General features: G+C 34.4%; 1 protein-coding gene across 1 annotated transcript in view; it reads left to right on the top strand.

Moving 5' to 3' along the window:
- The first annotated feature begins 545 nt into the window (after window positions 1–545).
- Window positions 546–13,293, top strand: part of IL1RAPL2 (interleukin 1 receptor accessory protein like 2) — a 47,363-nt gene continuing 34,615 nt past the window's right edge. Inside the window, exons 1-2 of the mRNA XM_024750546.1 lie at window positions 546–621; window positions 3,504–3,633. Coding sequence (XP_024606314.1) covers window positions 546–621; window positions 3,504–3,633 — 206 coding nt within the window. The remainder of the gene's footprint in view (window positions 622–3,503; window positions 3,634–13,293) is intronic.

The raw sequence follows: 13,293 nt of genomic DNA, 5'->3' as shown, positions 1-13,293 counted from the left end.
GGTACAAACTTCCAGTTATAAAATAAATAAGTCATGGTGATATAATGTACAACATGGTGACTATAGTTAGTACTGTATTGCATTTTGAAAGTTGCTAAGAGAGTAGATCGTAAAAGCCTTCATCACAAGAAAAAATAAATTCATGACTATATGTGGTGACATGTTAACTAGACTTATTTTGGTGATCATTTTGCAATATATACAAATATCAAATCATTGTGTTATATACCTAAAACTAATATATTATATATCATTTATACCTCAATTGAAAAAATAAAGCTGATATGAATATTTGTGTACAAGTCTTTATATAGACATAGGCTTTCATATGGAATGGTTGGATCACATGGCAGATGTTCAACTTTTTAAGAAACTGTAGATTAATTTTAACTTCCTAGAATTTTATATAAATTGAGTCATAAAGCATGTACTCTTCTGTTTGACCTCTTTAACTTAGTATACTTGCTTTAAATCTCAAAAATCATATGTTGTGGTATGTATCAGTACTTCATCCTTTTCATACCTGATGAATATTTTTTGTATGGATGTACCAGAGTAGTCCTTCACCTGTTGATGAACATTTGGACTACTTCCAGTTTGGGGGTATTACAAATAAAGCTGGTATGAACATTCATATATAAGTCTTTGTATGAACATATGTTTTATTGACTGGTCTAGACTTAATAAAGTGATAGAGAAATTGCTAGTAATACAGACTGAACCTAAAAGGGAGTTATGTCTAAAGCTGTTACCTTGTAAATAGCACAAAACACTGAGAAGCTCGCAAAGTTATTTTTATTTTGATAGTCTTCAACCTACTGTACAATCCTTTTTAGATACAAATATGAGTTGGTCATCTCTACTAGTAGGATATACAGTACCATAGGAATGACTTTGAAAACATCTGGAGGCAAAACAATACAATAGCAAACAGATACAAATGGTAGATAGGAGTTTGCACATGCACGCAAGCCAGATTTTAGAAAAACCTGGAGAGACTGTTTCAGGTTATTTGCTCAATCAGTGCTGAGATCCCTCCCAGGCCTTTTGAAAGAAGAGGTATTCACAACGTGGCACACATTGATTCTCACTATCTGGCGCAAGAGCTGGCCATTTTGGGACTCTCCTCAGAGTACTGTGTATGATGATTGGACCATCTTCCTGTTTTAGCCATTGACAAAGGCTTCAAGATATTTGTTCAGCATTTGTAGAAACTAGACTGCTGAAATATGTCTCTTGCATTTATTTAGCAAAACCTGTCTGATAGGAGAGTAAAAACATTCCCAGGAGAAATCACTGCAATAGTCAGTACCCATTGTGTAGTGCCAAGGAAAGGGCAGATGCTGTCATTTTTGATAGACCACCTCAAGGAGGCACCTTTTTGCACATCGCTATAATCGTCTTTTTCCATTAAAATCAAACCAGGCCTGAGTACCCACATGCTAGGAATCACTAAAAGGTATTTTATTTGATATATTCTTTCAACATAGCCCAAAGGAATGACAACCAGAATTTATTTGTATAAATGTATATACTGGTAGTTTTAGCAACTGGGATCCTTATAATAATGTTTATCACAGTCTCTGGATCTTTTGCCATCTAGGTTGACATTCTGTAATACCTTTAGTTTCATGGGAATGAAGAGCAGTAAGGCATAAAAAGACCCTGTGTTCGGGTTTAGAGAACACAGGGCCTGCTTGGATGAATCACATCTACTCTAGAATCTGGGAAATATTTATAGAGCATTGATAAGAAAAGGATATTACCCCATAGGCACTCATAAGTAAAAGAAGGACATGAGATTGGCAGGATCAAAATGAACAGTTATCTATCTCATTACATATATAGAATTATGCCTCAAACTTGACTTTTTGAAAGACCAAGCCTTGGAAGGAAAACACAACCATGCTAAATTTGGATGGGACTTGCACGTTCACCAAGCACTTTTGTAGATATTGTCTTATCTGAGCATCCAAAGTATTATTACCATCCTTATTACATATATGAGAAATCAGTTTGTAAAAGGTTAGGTAATGTACCCAGGGCCAGAGAGTCTACTTTTAATGATAGATCCAAAACAAGGACCCACATCTCTTAGCTATACAAGGCTGTCTTCCATTTTTTAGACAAGCTTGTATCACAAAACACATGTTCAAAGAAACAATGAATAACCTTGTTTCAGATTAGCATGACATATATGAAAGACTGTTGATATCAAAGCTTTTGAGAGTAATTGAATGATCCCAAAGGTCCATGACAAGTCATCTTGCTGAGAGAGAAATTTACACTATAAAAAGACCAATATTTGGTAACACTTATTGTGGTTAAGCCCAGCCTATCACCCAGCATCCATATGTCTATGAGGTTTTCTTAATTTCCACTGTCTCAATGTAGACCCTAACTCCAATTAAAATTGTTTCTTGGTGAAAATGGTCCTCAAAGCAAGCCATCTGCTAGTTATGGTGATTAAATAGAAAGGTTCCCAAAAAGTAATGGTTCTTAGAACATGGAAGTTTTGGATCAATTTAAGAATAGAAAGGAGAAATTTTACACAGCTCAGAGTTATAATGGGAACAATTTCACCATGTACTATACAAGGAAAAAAATATTTTTGAAATTGCTTTATCTAGTGCTCCAACCAGGGCAAAAATCACATGTTATAGAGAAAATGATATGTTATATTATGATTTATGAATTAGGGGATTCCTTTGTCAGAAATGTCAAGATTGTACTCTCTATACCATTCTTCCCTTACTGATGTACTTTGTAAGAAGAAAATAAAATCAACGCCAGCAAAAAAATAATTACTTATATATTTGATGATAAATTCATAATTAAAACAAAGTTTTTAGCTATAATCACCAAGATGCATAGTAAAAAACTGCAGTATTGCCTAGAATTATTTAAGTTCTGTAGGTGACACAAGGAATATCGAAGATATGGGTAGACTGAGTTTTCACTGCATGTACTTTCTATAGATATTCTTATTATAAAATTCTTATCTGATTTTAATTATCCAATTTTTCTCAGAATATACAATAATCAGAATTAACAAAATTTCTCTATGCAATCTTAGTAATAATGGATAGTCTATTATATATTTTCTCACAAATCAAAAATTAACTTATACTTTGATTAATGTTAACTTCAAAGGTAAGTCCAAGTAAGCAGTTATTAATATTCTCAAAAAAGGAAAATAAAAGAAGGTTCCTTCCATATGATTCTTTCATATTAGTTCCTAGGAGGGAGGCAGTAAAAATAAGCAGTTCTAAAAACTTAGTAACTTTCTTTACTTTCTCATTTTTGATAATATATTGAATTTTAAAATTTCCCAGAGGCCCTTGTAACTATTTTAAAATGTTCTCATTTGCAGTGATAAGGTGATTGGAAGAAGAGTTGTAAATGGGTCACTTCCGAGTTTTCCTTTGGATGTTAAATGGTCCTTTTCTGTCTTCCAATGATAACCAGAGCCATTTGCTCATTTTTTTCTCTGTCATTCTCAGGTAAGCCTCTGAACATCCCTTGCAAAGCATTCTTTGGATTCAGTGGAGAGTCCGGACCAATGATCTACTGGATGAAAGGGGAGAAGTTTATTGAGGAACTGGCAGGTCACATTAGAGAAGGTGAAATAAGGTACAGAACTTGAATTGCTTACTTTTCTTTGCTGTGTTTGCAGTTAAGCAATGGAACATCCTAGAAGAGCTTCTGCCTGGGATTTTAATTGCAACTCCAAATCATTCCATTTTCTAAAGGCTGATCTGGTGGAGAGAATGAGGCTGACTGTCTTAAGAAATGCTAATGTATAAGCTTCCAATATAAGGAAGTTTTCTCAGGTTCTAAGAATATACCATGGGGTATAATGATTCCCTCAAAGCTGCCTAAGCAAATTCCTTTAAGGTTTCAAAGCTTAGGCCACTGTTTCTCTAGTCCCAGCAAAGATCCAAACTTTGTAGGTGACTCTTCAGACCACAGGGCAAATGCTCATTTACTCCCTGGGAACAGACAACTTTCATATGTCATAAGTATAAAGCTGTGGTGGCAGTAGTAAGCCACTACTCGCCAAAATAACTGTTGACTCTTGTTGAATAGTGTTTCTTTTTCCCAGTACCCACTGCTTATCCTGAAAGTGACTTTCAGGTTAGTACCTCCCTAGACCTCTTTTCACTCTCCTGTTACACAGATACCTCCCTGATATATAGATATCTATTCTATTGGTTTTCTAATCCTATGTATATGACCACATTGTACAAATAAGAGATAGGTAATTTTTTCTACCTCAGTCTATGGGGTTACCCTTTGATTTCAGAAATGGTGATATATAATGTACTTTTCTCACTCCAATAGGAATTGGGACCCCTCCCCCTCCACTGCTATTAAGAATCATGAAATGGAAATCAAACCAGTATTTCAGTGCAACTAATGTTAAAATGTGTTCTTTTATTTTTCTTATTAAATATAGAGCAGTTTAAAAGAAAAATGTACACATTATATTATTTACTATGATTAGGTATAATTTATAATAACTACCATGACAGTTTTTCTTCATGTGTCCATGTAATAACTCCCCTCTAGGGGTACATAACTTTGAGGGTCTATGAACCCCCTGAGAGTTTATGCAAAATATTCTCTATACGAGCATATTTCTAGGAAGAAAAGTACATGAAAATGTACCTGACACCATTAGTCATCAGGGAAAGATAAATCAAAACCATGTGATAATATTGGGTCGGCCAAAAAGTTCATTTGGGATTTTCTGTAAGATGGTATGGAAAACCCCAACAAACTTTTTGGCCAATACTTCATACTCACTAGGATGGCTATAATCAAAATGTCAGATTACAACAAGTGCTGATGAGGATGCAGAGAAATTGGAACCCTCATACACTTCTGGTGGGAGTGTAAAATGGTGCAGCCACTTTCTGCAATTCCTCAAATGGTTAAACAAAGAGTTATCAGTAATTCCCTTCCTAGGTATATAACCAAGAGAAATCAAAACATATATCCACATAAAAACTTGTATATAAATGTTCACAGTAGCATTATTCATAATAGACAATAGGTGGAAACAGCCTAAATGACCATTAACTGATGCATGGATAAATAAAATGTGATGTATTCATACAGTGGAATAGTGTTTAGCCATATAAAGGAATAAATGAGATAGTGATACACACTACAACATGGATGAAGCTTGAAAACATTCTGTGAAAGAAGTCAGTGACAAAAGACCACATATTATATGATTTCATTTATATGAAATGCCTAGAATAGGCCAATCTATAGAGACAAAAGTATATTAGTGTTTGCTTAGAGCTGGGAGAATGGAGCGATAAGGGTAAGTACCTAAAGTATATGGGTAAGTTTTATGGAGTGGGTTTTGGTGTGCTGGATACAATATTGTAATCTAAAATGCATTATTTTAAAGTGTACAATTCAGTAACATTTAATACATTCACAATGTTGTGCAACCACCACCACTATCTAGTTCTAGAAATTTTTCATCATCCCAAGAGGAATCTCTATGCCCTTTGAGTCTAAGGCTTCTTTTGGAGGTGATGAAAATGTTACAAAATTGACTGTGCTGATGATTGCACATACCTGTGAATATACTAAAAAACAGTGAATTGTGCATTTTAAATGGATGAATTGTATGGTATGTAAATGATATCTCAATAAAGCTATTTTTAAAAAAATACTTCTAATTGATTGCCTGACATAAAAAGATACTCAGAAAAAAATAATCAGTATACTACTTACAAATAGTTCTTAACTATTAATTCCCATTTAATCTTTAAGGTTCCTAATAGGTATCACTTTATTAGCCAATTTCAAGTTAAGGTTTATGAAATTAATGCAAATGAATTTATATTAACTTATTTCAGAAGATACATGTTTAGAATTATTCTCAATATATCTGCCTGTAAAAGACTTTAAGGGTCACTCGTCATTTTTCAGAGAAAGAAACTGGTCCCCAAACAGCCAGTGGTAGGTACAGTGGTACAAAGAAGCAAAATTTCCACTACCAAAAAGCTCAGAGCTATGTTTAATGATCAAAGGTAGTAGTTATATGAGCCTAAGATAATTATTTCCCTTTTCCTATACACGACTAATTGGATTTTTAAAAAAATAAACAGGTTTATTGGCACATAATTGACATACAATAAACACACAATTTAGAGTGTATAATCTGTAAGGGCTGATTGATATATGTATCCACCTATGAAGCCATCATCATAATGAAGATAATGAACATATAAATTACCCACAAGTTTCCTGGTGCTCCTTGCTAATGCCCCCTCCTGCCCTTCTTTCAAAACAACACTTATCTTTCTGTCACTATAAATCAGTTTGCATTTTATAGAGTTTTATATAAATGGAATCATGCAGTATGTGCTCTTTTATTGTCCGGATTATTTCACTAAACACAATTATTTTGAGATTCATCTGTCTTGTTACAAGTATCAGTAATTCATTCTTTTTTTTATTGCTCAGTATTATTCCATTATATGGATATAAACAATTTGGTTATCCATTCACTTGTTGATTGACATTTGGGTTGTTTTCAGTTTGAGAGCTATTACAGATAAAGCTGCTATGAACATACATGTATGCATCTTTGCATGCATATATATTTCCTTTATTCCTGGATAAATGTCTAGACATGGAATGGATGAATTAGATAGTAAGTGTACATTTAACTGTTTTAGTTCCTTTTAAAGCTTTTTTTAAAAAAACTTTACTTTTTAGAATAATTTTAGATTTACGTAAAAATTGTAAAGATAGTGTCTTATTCTGTTCAGCTGCTATAAATTTCATAGACTGGGTGGGTTAAACAACAAATATTTATTTCTCACAGTTCTAGAGATTGGGAAGTCCAAAATCAAGGCACCAGCAGACTCAATGGCTGATGTGAGCTCACTTCCTGGTTGATAGATCGCCATTTTCTTACTGTACCCTCACGTGTCCTCACATGGCAAAAGAGGCAGTTTTTCTTATTAACATCTTAAGTTACTATGGTACATTTGTTACAATTAAAGAACCAAAATTGATACGTTATTATTAACTAAAGTCAATACTTCATTCAAATGGCCTTAGTTTTTACTTACTGTCTTTTTTATTTCTCCAGGATTATCTGACTTTTTAAGAATCTTCCAAACTATACTCCAAAGTGGTTATACCATTTTACAAAAGAAAAGTTAGGCCATGCTGCTGCTCCAGCAGCAAATGATTAGAGTGGTGGGAGACAAAGCACACATATGTGAAACAGTTTAATCCAGTCCCAGCCACTGTATTAGGTGCCAAATGAGTCACCCAGATATTAAAGCGCTATAGGAAGTCAAACTTTCAGGATTTGCAGAACATCATTGTTTACTGGATTCTGTTAGATCCTCTTTCTCTACCATCTGCAACCCTTCCAGTAACAAAGGGTGCACACCTATATTTTTGCAGGGGAGGAAAGTAACATAGAATTTGCTTTGAAAATTTCACAAAACCTTACTAGCTAACTAGAGACACTTTCAGAGAAGTGCAAAGAGGCAGGAATTCCTGGCCAAGAGAAACATATAGTTGGCCATTTTGTAATATTAATTGTATGATCTATGATCTATTTGGGAGCTTGTGTGGGTGTGGGAATTCATTCAGGCTATGGCCATTTATGCTAACACACGAGTTAATTACTAGATTCTGTTTTCTAGCTTCCAAAAGCAATGTCCTTGAAACAAGATTTTTACACAGTATGGTGGATTGGAACAAATCTGGTAGTTTCATCGAAAACAAAATTGCTAATCATATCATTAGTTCAATCAAGAAAAGATCTGCATTCTTTCATAGCCCACATATATTCTCCAAAGGGAACAGTTCTGACAGCAGAATGCTGAAGATGTGAAGTAGAGGATTCCTCTCAAAATCATTTCTGGAAACAAAATTTCCTTCTGAATGCATAGCTCTCCCAAAGGGTATTAGGCAGAAATTTGGCATAGCCCTACCAAAGTCCATGATGTTTCTAAGAGACTGAGCCCTAAGGAAATTTGAACCCAAATGTAGCATCCAATCACAACTGCCAGCCTATCCCATACAACTGCATTGCAGCATTTCCACTGACTCCAAAAGATGTCATCTGTGGGGATGTTAAGGGAATTTTGCATATGCAGTAGCATAAGCTACAGTTGTGCAAATCTGGTTATTTTTATCTACCATTTTAAAGTCCTTGCAACAAGCTGCTCTCTACAAGCTCTACCATGTCTATTCAGAGAAGTCAAATTATTATTTGGAGGAGACCCAGTGGAAACTATCATTAGGAGAGGACTTCCTAATTTCTGTCCCTCTGTTTAAACTTAATGGGAACGGCTTGCAAAGTGGGGTAAGAGAGTTCATGAACAGGAGTAGTCTTTGGGTATGAGCATTCTAGCAAGACCAACCCAGTTCCACACCTTTACAGACCTTCCTTTTAATTAATCTTATCAGAGACTTGAGAATTTTTTTAAAAAAATTACAGTGAGGTACATATTCCACAGTGTTAATAAAAAATGCCAGAGAAACTGAACTAATCCTATTAAACAAGAAATAATCGTCCTTAAGCTTCCCTGCAGGGTTGTGAATTGCATCTGATAGTTGATGGAGACTGCATGAATTTCAGTGCAATTGCTTTGCCCCAATGGAGAGTAATTTTCGATTATAAATCTCACTTTACAAATCTCCCTATCAATAGCTAATGTTTTTCCCCCAGCCAATACCATAAAGCAAGTTTACCAAATCTTGTATAATTCTTGACCTGAAAAACATATTCAATTTATCTTAAGGCTTTTCAGACAAGCTTCTTAAAATGCAAATAATTTAATTACTTTCAATTCCTAAAAGGCTACAAGTTGAATATGGGCTTTGTTCGCTTGTAAGTTTTGTTTTTTTCACTCCTGCTTCTACCACTTTCCAGCCTTCTGTTTCCATCCCTTTACCTTAACATACCTTTCTTGAGTAAGCGAAATGCTCTTGACAAAGAAGGGAATGTGATACAGGTATGAAAAGATTTTATTCTTAAAATAGAGTAAGTCTATGTTAAAGATCCAAAATAACCTATTAGTATCTCACCAATTTAAACAAATAATATAGAGCTGGGAATATTAATTTTCCCCCAGGAAGCCCAAGGCAAAATGATGAGCTCTGTTTTGGCAGCTTCCCACCATGCTTTTTCAGTGCCTTGAAACACCCAACCTGCTCTGGCTGCCCCAAAATTGAACTAAAAACATAACAAAACAATCCCCTAATACACACATAATCTCTTTTTTTCTCCCACTCTCAGGTCATCCCACTGGAAGGAGGAATATTGATTGATCACTTTGCCTTGACTTAAATAATTTTCAAAACTCATCATATATATATGTAAGTGTAGATATTGTAAGTCATAAGGAGGGTTCAATGGAAAAGTAAACTTCATAAGCAGCATAGTTTTACCTAAGGGCAGCCTTAATGACCATTTGTCTGAAGGATGATTTTTGGAGGAGTGGTGACTCTACTATCCACAGTTCCACTTCCACAGTGGGTCTTAGCCTTGACGTATGCATAAAATATTTAAAGGCTACCTAAGACATATTTGTTATCTCTCTTCATTTACTGAGCAGATTATAGATGCCTAGTCTCAAATATGGTGTTTTCTATTGTAAGCTGCTCGAGACAAGCAACTATAGTTAGTAAATAATAATAATTCCTCCATGTTTCTATGCTACACAGTACATTGCAAAAACATTTTGACATCCTAAATTACATTGGATTTTTATGATAACCATCTGAGATAAATCATATCAGTTTATTTTACAGATTAAAAAATCTGAGGTTTAGTGACTGAGGAAGAGCTGTCCTCGGGCAGTTGATTCATAGTTCCAGTGGAGCTACATTGACTTTATCAGAACACAGCTAGCAAGAATCATCAATTCTCAGAATGATCTGTTGTAGCCCACATTTAGGATATAAAGAGTCAAAACCTGCCCGGGACTGAAAGAGTAAAAAATCAGTTGGGACTGAGAATAAGCAGCCCAGCTATTAATCAGGCTGGGAGGACAGACAGATAAAACCAGCTGCAAAGTTAACAGAAAATACTATTTCTTCCAAGGTCATGCAGCAGTTGTATAATGCCATAATGACCCCCACCTCTTTGGAGTGACTACTGCTTTCTTACCAGTGATGCCCAGACCTGCTTTGCTATTTTCATATTACTGGGAATACCCAATTAGTAAACCACCTCCACCTCATGACAGTACACAATACCTAGTCAATCCTCCCCCCATACCACCAACTGCCTCAGAAGCTGCAATCAATCCAGAACTCATTTCTGCTTCTTTACACCATCCTCAGAATCTTTAGTGGGAACCCAAATGTTACAAAAGATGCTTTTTTCTTCTCTTCAATCAAGAAACAATCCACAGTTCCTCTGGAGCGTTCCTTCCACAGTGTATTCAGTCAACAAATCTGATTGTGTCAGCCTATGGGCTTGATCCTGGTCTTTGACTAATAAGGCTTTAACAGGAATTTTTTAAAAAAGCAAATGACACTAAAATAAAGATTTTGTTTCCTTAAGAGTGTTTTTAAAAACTGTCTCCTATTATTGATGTTCTCAATCATTATTCCTAGATAATGATTACTCATACTCAGAATAAAGACCCAGAGACTTGCAAGATACCTAGTCATCAAAGGAGGATTCAATTTGGTTTAAGGGACTATTTACAGTTAATGGAAACTGGAACAGCACATACAACTCAACATCAAAAAAACAAAGAACCCAATTAAAAATGAGCAGAAGACCTGAATAAACATTTTTCCAAAGAGGAAATGCAGAAGGCCAACAGGCACATGAAAAGATGCTAAACGTCGCTAATCATCAGGGAAATGCAAATCAAAACCAAAATGAGAGATCACCTCACACCTGTCAGAATGGTTCTCATCAAAAAGAACACAAATAACAAATGTTGGAGAGGATGTGGAGGAAAGGGTACCTTAGTACACTGTTGGTGGGATTGTAAATTGGTACAGCCACTATAGAAAACAGTATGGAAGTTCCTCAAAAAACTAAAAATAGAACTACCATATGTTCCAAGAATTACAAGCTTTCATTTTATTTTATTTTATTTTATTTATTTTTTATTTTGGGGGGAATCCAATCTCTTTGCTCTATTTCATTTTTGATTTTTTAAAAATTCCATCTTTATTGAAGTATGATTAACAAATAAAAATTGTATATATTTAATGTATACAATGTGATGTTTTGGTATATGTATACATTGTGAAATGATTACCACAATCAACTAATTAACATATCCATCACCACACAGTTATCATTTTTGTATGTGTATGGTGAAAACACTTGAGATTTACTCTCCTCTCAAATTTCAAGGATACAGTACAGTATTGTTAACTATAGTCACCATGCTGTACATTAGGTTTCCAGAACTTATTATCTTACAACTGAAAGTTTGTACTCTTTGACCAGCAATTCCCCATTTCATCTACCAACCAGCATCTCCCTATTTCTTCCACCCTCCAGCTCCTGGTAACCACCATTCTGTCACTATTAGTTTGGCTTGTCTAGAGTTCATATATAAGTAATATTATACAGTATTTTTCAGTATTTTTCATTCTCTGTCTGACTTATTTGACTTAATATTCTCCAGGTTCCCCTATGTTGTCATAAATTGCAAGATTTTCTTTTCTTTTTTGTGACTGAATAATATTTCATTGTACACATAAACCATATATTCTTTTTCCATTCATCTACTGATGGACACAAGTTGTTTCCACATCTTGCCTATTATGAATAATGCTAAATTGAGCGTGAGAGTACAAATATCTTTTTGAGATCTTGATTTCATTTCCTTTGATATATACCCAGAAGCGGGATTGCTTGATCATATGGTAGTTCCATTTTTAGTTTTTGGAGGAATCTCTGTACTCTTTTCCACAATGGCTGCACCAAATTGCATTCCCACGATTAGTATACAGTGTTCCCTTTTCTCCACATTCTTGCCAATGGATATTAACCCGTTATCAGATTTCTGGTTTGCAAATATTTTCTCCCATTCTGCAGGTTACAGTTTCACTCTCATTTTATTTTATTGAGGTATAATTGACATATACCATTATATTAGTTAAGCTCACATAGTTAACATAGTTAACTCTTTTATTAATGTGGTGAGAATGCTTAAGATCTAATCTCAGCAATGTTCACGTATACAATACATGTTACTAACTATAGTCACCATGCTGTATATTAGATCCTCAGAACGTCTTATAACTGCTTTTATTGCTATCATTATTTTAAACAAACTGTTACCAGCTAGATCAATTATGAATAGGAAAAATAAAATATTTTTTCTTTATTTATTCCTTCTCTAACACTCTTCCTTTCATTATGTAGATCCAAATTTCTGACCTATATCATTTTCATTTTCTCCTAAGAGGCTCTTTTAACATTTCTTGCAAGACAGGTATACTGACAACAAATTCCCTCAGTTTTTATTTGTCTGAAAAAGTCTTTATTTTTCCTTCACATTTGAAGGATAAATGGATACAGTATTCTAGGTTGGTAGTAATTTTCTTTCAACACTTTCAATATTTCACTCCACTCTCGTCTTGCTTACATAGTTTCTAAAGAGAAGTCTGATGTATTTCTTATTCTTATTCCTCTATAGCTAAGCTTTTTCCTCTGAATTCTTTTAAGATTTTCTCTCATTTTTTCACTTTATACAGTTAGAATATGATGCATCAAGGTGTAACTTTTCTAATTTTCACTCTGCTTGGTATTCTCTGAACTTCTGCATCTGTGGTCTGGTATCTTTGGAAAATTCTCAGTTATTATTACTTCAAATATTTCTATTGTTCCTTTCTCTTTTGGTATTTAGATTACATGTATGTTATGCTTTTTGTAGTTATACCTCAGGTGTTCAATATTTTGTCCCTTTTTTTTCATGCTCTTTTCTCTTTGTGTTTCAATTTAGGAAATTTCTGTTGATTGTCTTCAGGATCACTGATTCTTTGGCCACGTCCAGTCTGTTAATGGCCCATGAAAGACACTCTTTATTTCTATTACAGTGTTTTTATTTCTAGCATTTCCTTCTGAGCCTTTCTTAGAATTTCCATCTCTCTGGTCATGCTACCAAGCTATTGATTTATGTTGTTCACTTTTTCCATTTGAGCCTTTAACATATTAATAATGGTTATTTTATATTCCCATTCTGATAATTCTCTGCCATACTTGAATATGGTTCTGATACTTGCATTGTCTTTTCAGACTTTCTTTTTAACATGCCT

Source organism: Neophocaena asiaeorientalis, unplaced genomic scaffold (genome assembly GCF_003031525.2).
Source record: "Neophocaena asiaeorientalis asiaeorientalis breed wild unplaced genomic scaffold, Neophocaena_asiaeorientalis_V1.1 scaffold390, whole genome shotgun sequence".
Taxonomy (NCBI): Eukaryota; Metazoa; Chordata; class Mammalia; order Artiodactyla; family Phocoenidae; genus Neophocaena; species Neophocaena asiaeorientalis.
This window is presented reverse-complemented; position numbering and strand designations above follow the sequence as displayed.